Source organism: Halichoeres trimaculatus, unplaced genomic scaffold (assembly GCF_033239565.1).
Source record: "Halichoeres trimaculatus isolate MK-OKI-2021-1 unplaced genomic scaffold, fHalTri1.1 fHalTri1_scaffold_17, whole genome shotgun sequence".
Taxonomy (NCBI): domain Eukaryota; kingdom Metazoa; phylum Chordata; class Actinopteri; order Labriformes; family Labridae; genus Halichoeres; species Halichoeres trimaculatus.
In genome coordinates, this window is record NW_027437195.1 from 19,197,369 (window position 1) to 19,212,325 (window position 14,957).

At 37.7% G+C, this 14,957-nt stretch overlaps 4 protein-coding genes across 4 annotated transcripts in view; 2 read left to right on the forward strand and 2 right to left on the reverse strand.

The window, feature by feature from the left end:
• The window catches only part of runx3 (RUNX family transcription factor 3), a 128,290-nt gene extending 126,535 nt beyond the window's left edge, over window positions 1–1,755 (reverse strand). The window contains exon 1 of the mRNA XM_074692686.1: window positions 1,596–1,755. The gene's annotated coding sequence lies outside the window, so the exon portion shown is untranslated. The remainder of the gene's footprint in view (window positions 1–1,595) is intronic.
• A 1,354-nt stretch (window positions 1,756–3,109) lies between these two features.
• syf2 (SYF2 pre-mRNA-splicing factor) lies at window positions 3,110–7,211 on the forward strand. Its single transcript, XM_074692187.1, has 7 exons — window positions 3,110–3,205; window positions 3,530–3,628; window positions 3,794–3,919; window positions 4,356–4,473; window positions 5,736–5,826; window positions 6,399–6,497; window positions 6,833–7,211. Exons 1-7 carry the CDS (start codon window positions 3,167–3,169, stop codon window positions 6,996–6,998), a joined length of 738 nt encoding a protein of 245 aa, XP_074548288.1. The 5' UTR covers window positions 3,110–3,166; the 3' UTR covers window positions 6,999–7,211.
• A 1,858-nt stretch (window positions 7,212–9,069) lies between these two features.
• On the reverse strand, window positions 9,070–11,983 carry rsrp1 (arginine/serine-rich protein 1). The gene is made up of 5 exons (XM_074691237.1): window positions 11,768–11,983; window positions 10,836–11,384; window positions 10,522–10,697; window positions 9,502–9,576; window positions 9,070–9,387 (listed from the first exon to the last, which is right to left on the reverse strand). Exons 2-5 carry the CDS (start codon window positions 11,362–11,364, stop codon window positions 9,253–9,255), a joined length of 915 nt encoding a protein of 304 aa, XP_074547338.1. The 5' UTR covers window positions 11,365–11,384; window positions 11,768–11,983; the 3' UTR covers window positions 9,070–9,252.
• Window positions 11,984–12,482: 499 nt separating this feature from the next.
• mgst3b (microsomal glutathione S-transferase 3b) lies at window positions 12,483–14,795 on the forward strand. Its single transcript, XM_074692303.1, has 4 exons — window positions 12,483–12,740; window positions 12,835–12,957; window positions 13,498–13,570; window positions 14,340–14,795. Exons 1-4 carry the CDS (start codon window positions 12,615–12,617, stop codon window positions 14,438–14,440), a joined length of 423 nt encoding a protein of 140 aa, XP_074548404.1. The 5' UTR covers window positions 12,483–12,614; the 3' UTR covers window positions 14,441–14,795.
• Window positions 14,796–14,957: the final 162 nt, after the last annotated feature.

Consider the following 14,957-nt stretch of genomic DNA (forward strand, 5'->3'; position numbering starts at 1 on the left):
GTAAAACAAATCTGTTTGAGACTGCATAAGTTTCTTTAGAGCATCACTTCATGAAATGTATTTAATAAAAACTTAAAAAATCATTCTGACTTGGGTCCCTGACCTGTATTACTACACCCCATTATAGTTAATTTTATGTGCTTATTCTTCCAAATATCAAGTATGACAGTAGGGAATGCTTATTTTGCTACCTTTCCCCCTGGTATGATTTTTTTGTGTAAATATTGAAAGAGGAACTATATCAAAATGCTGCAAGACACCCTACCCTTTGTGGTGGTGGGACTTTTGAGAATCAGCTGATTTTTTTAGATTTGAGGGTTTTGAAAGTCACAAGAGTTTCAGTTCTGCTTTTTAGGACCTGACAGCAACATGTTTTTTTTGTGAAATTTTGTTCGTCTTTCCCCTTAAGTTTGAAGACAGTCAACAATGGGCCTACAACTATATACATTAAAAGTAGGGTCTGTGGGAATTTTCATCAGTTGTTAGTAAATACAACATTCAACTGAGTTGCTCCTCCTTGGCTCAGTGTCAGCAGCAGTGGACACCCACTGCCAACAACTCTTTTCCAAATCAACCCCTACACCATACTTCGCTGTGGGGTGCACTCCGTCAGAAGCCACACTCGCAGCTGAATAAAGTCCCCTTCAACAAGGTGTATAATCACAGAGGCAATCTTTGGGACAAACTTCCGGCAGAAACAAGAACTATGTGTTGCCATGGTTCCCAGTGACGTTTTGTGGGAGCAAGATGCTGCTGTGCACCAGCCAATGATGCACCAGTGAAATGTTAACTCTTTTATATTCCTTCTTTTATTTCTTTGTAGATTATGCACTCTATAAACATCTCAATGGACATTATCTTATTTTTCTTTAGTAAACTATATTAGTTTAAACTAATTATCCACAAATTACCTTTATTGTTAATCTAATGTTAAGTCAATGTTATTGATCGTGATGTAAAATAACAGGTTGTCCTAAAGTAATGCAAAAGAAAAGGCTCCTAATTTTTTAATATTAGAGCAGCAAAAAGCTTGTTTTTTGGTTGTAACTGAATTTTGTTTTGAAATTCACAGACATCAAACAATAAAAATGAGGAATAGCCTAAATGTTAACAGAGAACTTTTCTGTAACATGGTTTTAATCAGCCAGCCAATTTCAGCCAAGCGCTGAAATTGATCTAATTAATGTGTCTAAGTTACTAATATAACCGTTAGTGTTTACATCCCAGGAGGGCAGGAGGCTTTACACAGCTAAAAGCAGCCACCCCCATCATGGTGCAGTATAACAATATAAAAGTCTGTCTCAAGATAGATACCGGGTGGCCGGACACAATTAGCGACGCACGTGAGGACGTCGGCATCAGTGGAGGTATCATAACCAACTACTATTCCCCGCTAATCGGTTTGGGACGGACTTCTACGCAAACTGAAGGATAGTGAGTACTAGAAGTGTGTAGTGGCCAGTTTGAGAAAGACCCTAAGTGAACACACTCACTAGCCCAGCAACCACCTGCTGCATCGCGTTTCTACGTAGCAGGCTCGAGAGCCGTGCACCTGTCTTAGCATGTTAGCACAAGCTACGGTAACTAGCACATACCTGGTTAGCAGAAAGCCAACTCGTGTCGGTCTTCGTCCCGAGCTGCTCTCCAAGTCCAAAGGGGGTGAAAGCTGAGCCAAGCTTCACCCTAGATTAGTAAAAAGTTTTATCTGTTTGGCGTTTCTTTTCACTCTGGTTGTGTTTTTCTTGCTCAGTGATACATCTACGAGAGTTGCCGCTTGGGATAGCTCCTTCCTCTCGCTAATCAACTCGCAAAGTCACTTGCGCACTGGGCGCGCTGTGATTGGCTGATGGAACCCCAACTAATCTCCGCCCAGAAAGGTCCAAAACATCAACATGATACAGGTAGAGGAGAAGGTTCGAGGCAGACAGAGAAACTGGCACACAGGTTTAGAGGCCCACAAGAAACGTTTGAGCAGGATTATTCCAATAAAAGTTGGCATTTTTAAGGAAAACCCTGCAGACTTTGCCTTTAAGTGAAATTCCTTTGGATTTCTTAGCAGGTGCAAAGAACTTTACTGACATAACGAAATGCTATAAGGAATCTGAGGTGTTTTTAAAAGCTATTTCCCTCATTTTGTTTTGGATTGTTTGTATTCAAATAAGAAACTTAGCCAAAGAAGTGAGTTTCATTTGTGTAAAATTCCTCTAAGGACACATCACTGCTGGAAAGTGTAGTTGTTGTTGTTGTTGTTGTTGTTGTTGTTGTTGTTTGTTTGTTTGTTTGTTTGTTTGTTTGTTTTCTTGTATGTTAAAGTGATTAGAGCGACTCTTTCTTTCTTGGCTGTACAGGACCACATAGCTTGTCACGTAAGTAAGAACATGCACTGTATTGAGCAAACCAAAACCTTATTAAATGATAGTTTATTGCATTTCATTTATTTTATAATAATAATAATAATAATAATAATAAAATAATAATAATAATAATAATAATAATAAAAAAAATAATAATAATAATAATAATAATAATAATAATAATAATAATGATAATAATAATAATAATTATTATCATTATCATTATTATTATTATTATTATTATCATCATTATTATCATTATTATTATTTTTATTATTATTATTATTATTTATTTATTTTTATTTACTGATTCAAATAACACTGTAGAAATGAATTAAGCTTACATTTTATTAATGTGCATAAACAATAATGCAGACTCTAATCCCTTTAGGAAAAAGATCACTGGTTACAAAGGTCAGGAGACAAGCAAACATACTACAACAATTGATTGTAATGATGATTGAGCAATACATTAAAAAAATGAAATAAAAAAACAACAATAAAAACAAAGTATTTTTACAGTTGCAAATATGCATTGATCTGAAACACAGAATTACATAAAGTTATATACTGCTGGATAAATACTAACAGTGAATACCAAGGCAGGATTTTTTTTTTTACTTTTAATAACTAAATACTAATAATTGAATAAAAAAATACTACATTTTATATTCATTTTTTATTTATTTTGAACAGTGTATGATTTTACCACAATACATTGTCAACCTAATTTTATTTAAGCTGTGTGGTGACGATTGACTTACGTACGTACGTTTGCGTAATATCCGGCGTTAACGTTTAACTTCCTGTATATGTTTTCGTGTTGTGAAACAATGGCGTCCTGCAGTCAAGTAAGTAATTCTGCCTGTTTCAATTTTAGATCACCTTGTTTATTGGACTGGGCGGCAGATTAGTTTTATATTATATTTTTATTTTTATATAAAAGGCGTGACATGATGAAGAAAACCCTGTTTTAAATGACCCCATTGCTGTATAAGTTGTCCTACGTGAGTCAGAGCTACACGCTATTAGCTCGTCGCACACCATCTGTTTAATTTTCTTTCCATTTGGTCATCTTCTACTTTTTTTTTAAATATGTAATCTGTATAAGACCACTCTTTGCAAACAGTCACAAGTTACGTCGTGTCACACTTATCTTGAGTTTCCATTTACAGGATTCCGCAACAGCCACTGAAGAAGAACGGACTGAAACTCTTCCCTCCCAGAAGAGAGAAGAGAGACTTCGAAAATTCCGAGAGTTACATTTCAAACGGGTAATTATGTAACCTGATTGAATTATATCAACATATATTAGTTTCAATCTTACAAATAGGAGTGTTCAAATTCACTCTCTTCAGCTGCGATGGGTGTTGTCAAGTCGGCACACTAAGAAACAGCTGCTTTAACAACGTGTTGCTTTGTGTCAATTATCACTGCAGAATGAGGCACGTAAACTGAATCACCAAGAAGTTGTGGAGGAGGACAAGAGACTGAAACTCCCTGCAAACTGGGAAGCCAAGAAAGCACGACTGGAGTGGGAGCTCGCTGAAGATGGGAAGAAAAAGGTAACTAGTACTGTCTGTTTATCTCACCATGATATATGTGTTTTAATTGTCAGGAAAACATTGTAGGCTGGACATTGGCCTGAAATTATCATACATGCTGTGATGATGGGATCCATCACACTTTTGCAAAGTATAAAGTGTATGATCAACTTCCCTTATAGTATAAGAGTGCCATGGTTAGCATTTAAAAATCTGTACAGACCAAGAAAAGGGATGTTGTTATTTTTGTCACCAAGTTAACATAATGAATACTTTATTTTGAATAAATGGCTTCAGTAATATCAAATAACTTCCAAAGGTCAAGCTCCACGATTTCATTCATATTCAGGATTTTGAATTAATGCTAAACAATGAAAGACTTTGCTTGAGAAATGTTATAGAAATCAGGTACATCCTGCTTACTTATTAAGCAATGAAAACCCATTTTTGTCTTAAGGAATGTGCTGCCAGAGGAGAGGATTATGACAGAGTAAAACTGCTGGAAATCACTGCTGATGATGCAGAGCGGTGGGAAAGGAAGAAAAAGAAGAAGAATCCAGATACAGGATTTGCAGGTTGGTTGCAGAATCTCCACTTATGACGGAAATAAGTTGTCAGTGTGAATGGCATTAAAGAATTGTTGAATCTCAATATCTCAAAATCTCTCATAGATACCCCTTTCTGTACCACAATAACAACTACCTGGAAACCTAGCATTTGTCGTGTTTTTGATTTCTAACCTGCACATAGTGTCAAAGAAGCAGCACCATGTGAGATAATGGTTAAGTTATGAAGTTCAATTTTCATCAGCTAACCTGATCCATGATCATTCGTTTAAAGAATACAAAAGGTTATGACAAACTGTCACATATTGCAGTTGATGGTGCAGAGAGGAGCAAAGGTGTGTTCAAGAGACGAGAGAGAAGCTTGTCATTACAGGCCAAAGCCATGTAATGTCTTTGTACAATCTTTATCCTTTATACAATCATCAGAACTGATAGTCATCTTCAGTTAGTCAGTAAAACACAACAACAGATCTGTATGCTTTAGTCTTTTTTCTGCTGGATAAAAGATAAAACATACACAGGTTCCCTGTTAATGAAACTGCTGTCTCCTTGCTGCACTGCACGATCCTAAACTCTGATAAACTGGTCACGAGGCAGTCTCCTGATCAGTCATTCACAGCATGTTATACTGAGATTACTTTAATGGGGTTATCTGACTTTAAAACTGCAACTTTCAAAGACAAGAATATGTGTGCCAGAGGGGGGAAAATGAGCCTCCTGTTGCACTAGAAAAGTCAAACATTGTCTGCAATTCTGTAACACACACCTGTGTGTTCAAACTGGGGTAGAAGGCAACATATGGTTTAGACTGTTGTTAAAGTTGTCTGGGTAGTCCTGTGTTTACAAGCAAAATGTTACAAAACTGAGATGATTTTGTCACTCTTTGGTTTAAAGCCTTTAAATCCAAGACTTTTCAACATCCTTTTAAGTCTTTTTACCACCAAAACAGTTCAGAATGGCCTGGCTAATAAATGTATTTAGTAAAAGAAAATTTGATAAGATTAAGTATTACCTTTACCTTTTCTGTGCCTCTGACAGTATTCAATGAATAAATACAAAAATATTTAACAATATAACTGAAGGATGGATATCATATTGTATCTCCAAAATGTACTTTGCAAATACATTAAAGAACTGCACAAAAGCCTTAAAAGCAACTTGCTGAACACACAAAGTGATGCCTTCTTATTCAAATGTTGATTTCTGTGTCTTGTACCTCCTTGCTTGCTGTTCCAGTAATTATAACTCACTAAGTATTTTTTTCACTGCAGGTTATGCTGAGGCCCAATTCAGACAGTATCAGAGGCTCACCAAGCAAATCAAACCAGATTTGGAAGGCTACGAGAAACAGAGAGAAGACTGGTGAGTTTTGGTCCCATCTTCCGTAGCTATGACAATAACATATACACTGTGCTAACATATTTCAGGTATACTTTCAACTTTTTGAGGAATTACTTCAGTGCATTTCCATTTTCAGGAGCATTAAAATAATTGATAAGGTCATCCTGCCTGTCAGGCTGAAACTGTTTTTTTTTTTTTTAGCCTAGTAAAATCAATTGGAACAATTTGTTTGCCTTTATTTACTGCAGAATTCACCAATCACATGTGCACAAAGCATTTTCTGTATGTTAAATTGCATACACCCTTTTTGCCTCGGGGTCGCTGTGTATGAAGCTGATCGTTGCTGAAAACCATTCATACTCAAAAATCCAGGCAAAGATGGAGAGGCACTGTATGCTGCAGGTTTTTCACTTAGGGCTGAGCCATGCAGAACCATGACAGATGCACCAATACAGTTTGCCCTAAAGCAGTATCATCATCTCATTAAGATGACCGTAATAACAGTGATGGGATTGAATGGTCCCTTTAAGTATGTTAAAAAATGTGATTATCTGTGGTTATGCTTCACTAATCAATTCACTGGTGCTCTACAGTGGTGAGGACTTCCACCCCACATCTAATAGCCTAATCTATGGTACCCATGTTCCCACAAAGGAAGGCATTGACCGCATGGTGGAGGATGTTGAGAAACAGTAAGTCACACTCAAAAATGATACAGATATATCCTCTCCAGACCATCCAGTGATCTATTCTCACTCACAGCATGTCTATTAAACACCCACCTGACTCCAGTGACAAAACATGTTTGAAAAATTCAGGGTTTTCTTACCTTGTGGGTTAACCCTTGTTGATTGAGGTTTTATAAAGATAAGGGTTATTTGCTAAAGTTTGCATGCACTTAATCAGTAGTGTGACAGTGGACTGTCTGCTGACCACACAGGTCAGGTATTAAAAGCATGTCTCTTCTTATGTTTTTGCTTTGTGCCCTTATGTTCTGTATGTTGATCTGCTTATTTTCAATCTGCAGGATTGAGAAGCGAGCCAAGTATAGCAGACGCAGGGCGTACAACGACGATGCGGACATCGACTACATTAATGAGAGGAATGCCAAGTTCAACAAGAAAGCAGAGCGTTTCTACGGCAAATACACCGCCGAGATCAAACAGAACCTGGAGAGAGGCACTGCTGTTTAATGAGTCAAGTCACCTTTGTAAAAATGTGTTGGTTAATTGTTTCCTTATTCCAGGAGGCTTGGGCTCATCCATTTTTTGTCAGTACATCATGAATACCTTGTATGGTTTGTTTCGTGGGGTCTTCCCTTGTACAGTTGGAAATTACACAAGAGTGTTGTGATTATTTCAATTAATGTATTTTTATTAAACTTTCCCTACTTATCCAGTTACCGGTGCACTCACTCATTCTTCTATAGGTTAACTATGTTGATGAGCACCCTGAGCATGAAAAGCCATCTTAAGGGGGCTGTGAGGAGTTTCTCTCTTCTAGATATATGTCTGATGGTAATCCACAATTTAAAATGATATCAGTGGCGCCATTGCAGGTTATTTCTGAGTAAAATGTTCTGAGTACATAAGATGAAATTTGTAACCTAACTCTTGGTTTTTAAGTTATTACAAAGAAAACTCCTTTATTTGAATGTTTATCAATAATTCATACATTGCTCTCCTATCCCCTCCCACTCAGCTGTTTATTTGTTTTTCTTATCTTCCATCACAGTAATTAATCAGAATTACAGCAGGAGACATGCAGTCTAGCTATCAAACCTGTGTGTTTCACCTTTTTATTACAACACACATGAATACCAATAACAGCCTGAAAACCTTGGGAGTGTTATGATTAATGATTAATTGCCTTCTAAACTAGTTCCCTCTTGGCAACACTTTAATTTCTAACATATGCAGAGGAGCAGTGAAACACAAACATGCTCAAAGGTAAAACTTGTAGCGGCTACAAGATCGAGATACATCAGATTAGGCAAGGTGAAACATGTTCCAGGGATATTATGGAGGCAGACAGATGAAGATGAATGATGGTTGATGATCACCTCTGGGCCTCATCAGGAAAAAAAGCTTTGCTTTAGCCAGAAACCCATGTGCAAGTGTGATTGGTGTAAGACATTCTGACAGAATCAAAAAAAAAAGTTGGGAGTTGAGTAAAAAATTCATGATAGATTTACATGGTGTCCATTGAGTCTCTTTGAAACTTGAAAAACCTACTACTCAAGTTAATGAGCAGACAAATACGTAGAAAGTGTAATAAAACAATGTATAGATGTTGATTTTTGTTGTACTTTTTTTTTTCATTAATTTGACACAGCTCTATATGGGCACAATTAGTTGTACTTACATCAACAGGATACCTAAAAAACACAATTACAGTGTGATTAAAAACTTGGGTAACTATTAAGTACATAGAAAATGTCATATTCTTTGACTTTACGCTGTATTTCAAGCACCTTAGTCAGAATTTGACAGCCTAACACCTGTATCATAGTATCGATTTTAACTTTTCTTTAAGAGGTCGGGAACCAGTTAATGAATCAAATAAACCCCTGTCCGTGAAGTATCATGCAATCCCATTGCCTTTGCACTGTAGTCAGCCACAGATATTCTATGACAATACTGACACTGTGTGGTCATCAGAGGTATTGCAGCATTAGACCCTTCTTCACCAAGACTATAGAACCAGACCAATTAACAGAGAAATTAATGGCAGTTGCTTTTATATTGTTCATATCACCCCAGAGTCAGTTTTACTTGGGTCTTTTTTATTTATCATTTGCAACTATGCGGCATTTAATGAACTACGATATTTATATTACTATTAGGTAGCAGGAAATTACCGTTTACCTCTGTAGTGAAACCATAGCTAAATTGAAGAAGCAGAAAAACTATAAATTCATGTATTATCCATGTACCTGATCAGTTACTACCAGGTGTGAACATGTGAGGGGCACACCCTTTACAAAGACAGCAATGTGTCTGTAAGTAAAATATTAAAACACTTCGGAATTGGACCAAGTCTATATCTGAGATGTATTTCTACAACTATACATTCACCATCAATATATGCATTTTCTTTGTAGAATGTAGTGCTGGCAGCAATATTAAAGGATCAAAAGGTTACATTTTCTACTAAAAATTTTCCCTGAGAAAGGCCAAAGAATAGAACAAGCTGCAGCATAAAGGAAGTTAAAGAAAAACAGAGACCATCACTTTTGGGTTCAAAAAGTTCTCTTTATTATAATCAATGAAAAACACAAAAAGAGAAAAAACCCACCTGAACAAACTCTTCAATTCTTCCCATTTTACTCTTAACATCTAAAAGGAAGCGTTGTCAGTTGAATCAATAAATAAATTCTCATTATTTACAAAATATTTACAGTGGTTCATGTGTTTTACCACAACAGTTCGACATGGCAATGGAATGTCAGCGTGCATTGGAGGATCGGCCTGATTTCACTGGAACCCAGCGGCCATATGGCTTCCTGCTTTCATAGCTGTCCACTCTTGGAGTCACCTTGGCACACGAAGTAGCTGCCACTGTTGGTTTGACCACAGAATTCTAAAAGAACAAGAGGGGGATAAAAAATACATTGAAAAATTGACTTCTTTTTATGGTAACACTTAAGCTGGCCAGAAAGACTTTTTTTTTTTTTTTTTTAAATAAGCCACTTACATTAATGCTGAAAGAAATTTTCCCTTTTGGAGACAACTTTGGACTGGGCACATGCTCAGGGTCCTCCACACTGCTCTGTTTCAAAAAGACAGAAATAAAGAAGAATAAACATAATGAACATAATAAGAGGATGCCTTCTTCAAAAGTGACAGAATGTTGGTGGCGTAGGTTTCCCAGACCCTCAGCACATAGCCCGTGTACCAACTTATCTTTGGCATAGGGAGAGGAGTTCTTCATCTGTTTTTAGCTCTCTTGACAGGAATAGTCACTATAACGCTGTCCACACCCCTGCACGCCATCAGCAATTGGAGGACTCTGCTAAATAACAATCACCCATTTCAACTGCAAGCAGAATACACTTTGTTCTCTGTATAAACAGTTGCTGTCATGGATAGTTAACACCACTGTATTTGATGGACAAATAAATAAACTATGTGTATTGTGTTAAAATGTAGGAGGATATAAATACATGTATTAAAGCAAATCTCTAGCTGATAAACTAAACATAGGAAAAAATCTTAAGAGTTATTAATTAACCTTGCACACAAACACGCTTGGTTGTCACCTAAGTCACATGACAGCCCTTTAATCCCAGGTGCCGATGAGTGAAGACCACTGTCATGTTATCTATAAAGACAGGAATAAATACAGACAGTATGTGTGCCCGCAGGGGTCCAGAGGTTAACACAACAACAAGAATGAAAGATTCAACTTGTACCTCAAGCTTATCAATGGGAGACTTTAGAGAGTAGCTGAGCACTTAAACTATAAAAGGATTAACCCCACTAACAAACCTCCCCCTTTGCAAACAAAAAGCACAAATCTAATTCAAAATAAGGTTTAAATTAGAGACTGTAGACTGTATTACGCAAAAACTTTGGAATGTTTTAAGATTCCAACAGTTTCGTCTTCACTAAAACTTATTTCAAGAGTAAGAACTCAGTCCTCTACTTTACGTTACAAAGTCTTGAAGCTTCTGCGTTGTGTGTTCAAAGCTTACAATGATACTGAGACACCTACCTGTGGACAAGTTTTTGTAGGTGGCTGTTTAACACTTAACCATGGCTCTGGTGAACTCCATTTGGACTCTGATGGTTCTGACAGGATTGGTTCAACACTTTTAGGAAGGTCCAGCCTCTCCACTCCTAGAATCTTCATGGCATTGTCCTTGGCAATTTTGAGAAGTTCCTTTTTATCTGGAAAATACAGAACACTTTTAAGAAGATGAACATGTTTTTCTCATTGCACCCTCTGCAGCTGTTTTCTGAGGTACGCTAGTTTAGGGAAAAAAAAATAAACTTTACAATCTTATTCCCTGTTTTATCTCAACTTACCATACAAAGTCAAACTGCCAGAGCGTTCTGAAGATCTTGACCGACTCCTGTAGGTTTTGAAAGACTGGCTCACAGGCCTGCTGTGTCTGTTCCAACGCCTGGGAGACCTAGAGCGGGACCTGGAGCGTCTGCGACGAGAGTACCTGTCTGGTGTAGGTGACCGGCTGAAGGAGCGAGACTGTGCCCTGTAGCGCCGTGGTGGGGATCGGGAGTGTCTGCCACGACCATATCTGAAATGACCGCTGCAGCGACAGCGAGAGGACCGCCTGTAGCAACGGGGGTGAGAGCGGGACCTGGACCGGGAAGAGATACCGCTGCTGGGTGAAGACGCAGTCGACGAGGAGGACGATGAAGAGGAAGACGAAGACCTGTATCGTCTCTTGTTGTGGCCAGAGTCCGGGGATCTGGATCTTCTTGATCCGGAGCGTGAACCAGATGAATCAAGGCTATTTTTGTCAAAAATGACATTAATGCCGTCAGACCGACGAGCATGTGCCATTTCAGAGTGCTGGCCTTTTTCTTTAGCCATGGTTTGTTGTCTACCACAGTCTGAAATGAAACACAAGATTCTGATCAATAACTTTTACACTTACACATTTAAGCTATCAGACACATTTAAGCATGTAAGCCTAGCACACGGCTGTGGTTACACAACTTTTCACAGTGCTGTCCCTAGTGTCCAAAGCTACACAGTGTATTTGAAAAAACTGCCTCGTGTGTTCTGGAAATTTCCACCATTACGCAACTCGGCACAGCACGACAAGCTCTCGAGATCACGTTGGCAACGGTTTCCAGATTCAGGCTTAAACAAATTGTAAACAAGAACAAATAAACAATAACATGCCGTATAAAGACCAAAGACAACTCGACAAATGCGACTAATGTAAAACTAAAGTCTTTTAAATGGAATGCTCGAAGGCTGCATTTCTTACCTGATTGTTCGAAGCTCAAAACCTCTGTTCTGTTGAAGATGACAAATTTTTTTACCGTTCTGCTTGCAGCGTATAATGAAATACAACTTGACCAAGGTCAATAACTCATATAAGACAATTTTAAAAACGTCACTTAAGAGAAATTTGTCAAGCTTTGTTCTCTGAATTACTTCTTCCGTCGCTGTCACGCAATGTGAACCGAGACAGAGGAACCACGGCTATTATAGCCCATGGAAAATTCCAGTCACTCGCGCTTCCTGGACGATTCGATTTTGTTTAACGACTCTTTATCTTGGCGGCCCATTCGATTCGTTTGAGAGGAAAGTATTACCGTTTTCCAACGGATTACTATATCCTAGCATGAAATTGTCACAGACGTATTCTTTTCTCGTAACACATTGACTTGGGGGTAGGAGTCGGGACTGTTTGGATGGGAAAAAAGAGAGTCTTTTCAGCATTGACTCGTTCAAACTCGGTGTGTTTCTCGACACGATTGAACCTTTTGGGCGACCAGTGTTGTGGAACAATTTCCAGACTTTTGTTCACTAGTAATGAAAATATACCAAACATGGTGTCTTTAAGTACAGTTGGAATGTGTGTGATAAACAATTCAACATCGCCCATTCTCGTGAAATGTACAGGTATGTCCGTATTATATAAGCATCCGATAACTTTTCCCCCACTTCTCTGGCGATCTCGCGATAATTTACGTAACCAATCATGCTTTGTTTGTATAACTTCCTGAAGTCAGTCCTGTTTAAGGTCCAGATATCTGCCCGACGTGGGTTTGTTCGTAGCTGTAGTATAGTTTATTAAGAAGCATTGAAAAAAAGACATCGAGAGTGTCATGGACATCCTGACTGTACTGCCGTCCAACTTTGGATATGTTATCTTTACCTACCTCTACAGCTGGATAATGCTGTGCTATTTAGGAGTCAAGGTTGGAGCTGCAAGAAAGAAGTACGATGTGAAGGTAGTTGACTTTTATCGACCCAAAGTGTTGCATGATAGTTTTCACTTTTTTTCAGCTAATTTATGTCATTATTTATCTATACATTGCTTTGCAGTATCCCACTATGTACAGCGACAAGGAGCAGGTGTTCAATTGTATCCAGCGAGCACATCAGAATACGCTAGAGGTGTACCCACAGTGGCTTGTTTTCCAGACTATTGCAGCTCTTGTCTACCCGGTACGTTATCACTTATTTAGTTTTCTTTTTTAGTTGAACAATATACAAAAATACAAACTCTTAATAAGGATAAACACAGGTTCAATTACAATGCAAAGCACAGAAAGTGGTTAATGTAAGGAATGCAAAACATTCTATTGTAAAACAATAAAGTGCATCAGGGCGAGTGAGTCAGGCATCAAAAAATAATATGAAGCAAATCAGAGCAAAGACACAAAAAAAGGAAAACAGGGCTCCTTCTTGGTAAGTTTATGTATAGTACACTTAAAAGGTATTGTGTCTGTGTGTGTATGTGCACGCAGTCTGTGTTGCTTTGAGTTCCATAACTTATTAAACTAAATGACCTTCATAAAGATAAACCAAATAACAGGTATGTTGAAAGGGCATTCAAGTTCCAAGGCGTTGGTATTGCTCTTGTAGATAAGAAGTAAACTGAAAAAAGCCTGTGTCACAATGATTAAGCACATTTTAATGGGACTGTCTTATCTCTTTATTTTCTGCATCTTGACTAATTTGCTTTTGCTTTGTTCTAAACCTCAGCTATCAGCATCAGTGCTTGGGGCAATATGGGTAACCAGCAGGTTTTCATATGCCTGGGGCTACTACACAGGAGGTAAGACTTTAGTGATTGTTGACCACTGGTTGAAACTGTAATCACCTTTCTAGTCTTTCTGACCACTCAGAGCGCTTTACACTGCTCGTCTCATCCACCCCGCTACACTGCATTGACCCACTGATAGCAGATAGAGTTGGGGAGCATCAGTTACAGCTAATTTCAGTCTCGCACATCAGTGAACAATAGTGGGTGCAACTTGGGGTTGAGTGTGCTGCTCAAGGAAACACCAGCATGTGACTGCATGAGCTGGGATTGAACCCCCAGACCTTCAGATTGAGTGATGATGACTCTAACCAGCCATGTGTTGTATCTAAGCTCATTTGACAACTGTTTATATGAGACAAAGGTTTTCATAAACATTCCATAACTAGTATTGTTCAAATAAACACATACTGGTCTGTACTTAGCATATTACATGGGTAATGAAGTAGGGACTTGTTTTTCCCTTAGTTAATCAGGGGACACCCTAGAGAGGCTTAACAGTTAGCTCTGGCATACAGTCTTCTAAATGTTGACATTAGCATTATTTAATGCTTTATATTATAACCTACATGAGTCTCAGTAACATAGCTTTAGCAAACATACAAGAAAAAGGAATTTGAAGTTCTTTTTTTCTTGTCATTGGCTGTTGACTTTTAGTAATTACAATTGACCCAAGGTAAAAATCAATCAATTTTCACATCCACAACTTTTGTAGTGTTTTGGTAAACTCTGCTTCAATATCAGTTTATATTCACTGCTTTTATGTTTTGTTTTTTTATTTCAGATCCAGCCAAGAGGATGAATGGTGCTTATGGGTACATTGGATACTTTGGAGTAATTTTTCTCTCCGTATCTGTTGCCTTGCAATTGCTTGGATTATTTTAAAATGCTGTAATTTTTTATTTCTTACTGAATCAGGAAAATGTACTAATTTAGGCTGGCTTCCAGGATATTTAGACAGGCAAAACATAGAGTAGTCAGACAGCACTTGTAATTGTACTTTTAAATTGTTGTGTGAATCAAAATTATTGACTATTGTAGACACTTCACTAAATGTTAGGAAATTCTACTTGATACAATCATCAAAAGTAGACATTATAGCCTCAGATGTAGTACATTTTGTTAATACAAGGGTCAACATATTATTTCTCCATGTGGCATAGACATGATGTTTTAGGCACATATGCTCAGTTTGAATGTAAAGCAAAAAAGTTGTCTATTTGTCATCTTGAAAAATAAATATGACCAATGAAACTGTTCCATTGTTTTATTCATAAATGTTTAATAAGTCTGAGTGCACATTTGCTGGTTTTTATGTAAAAAAAAAAAAAAGAAGCTGTGGATATTCATTATATGCTGAGCTCTCGAAACCACTGGACCACATATGCAATCAAGTATTCAG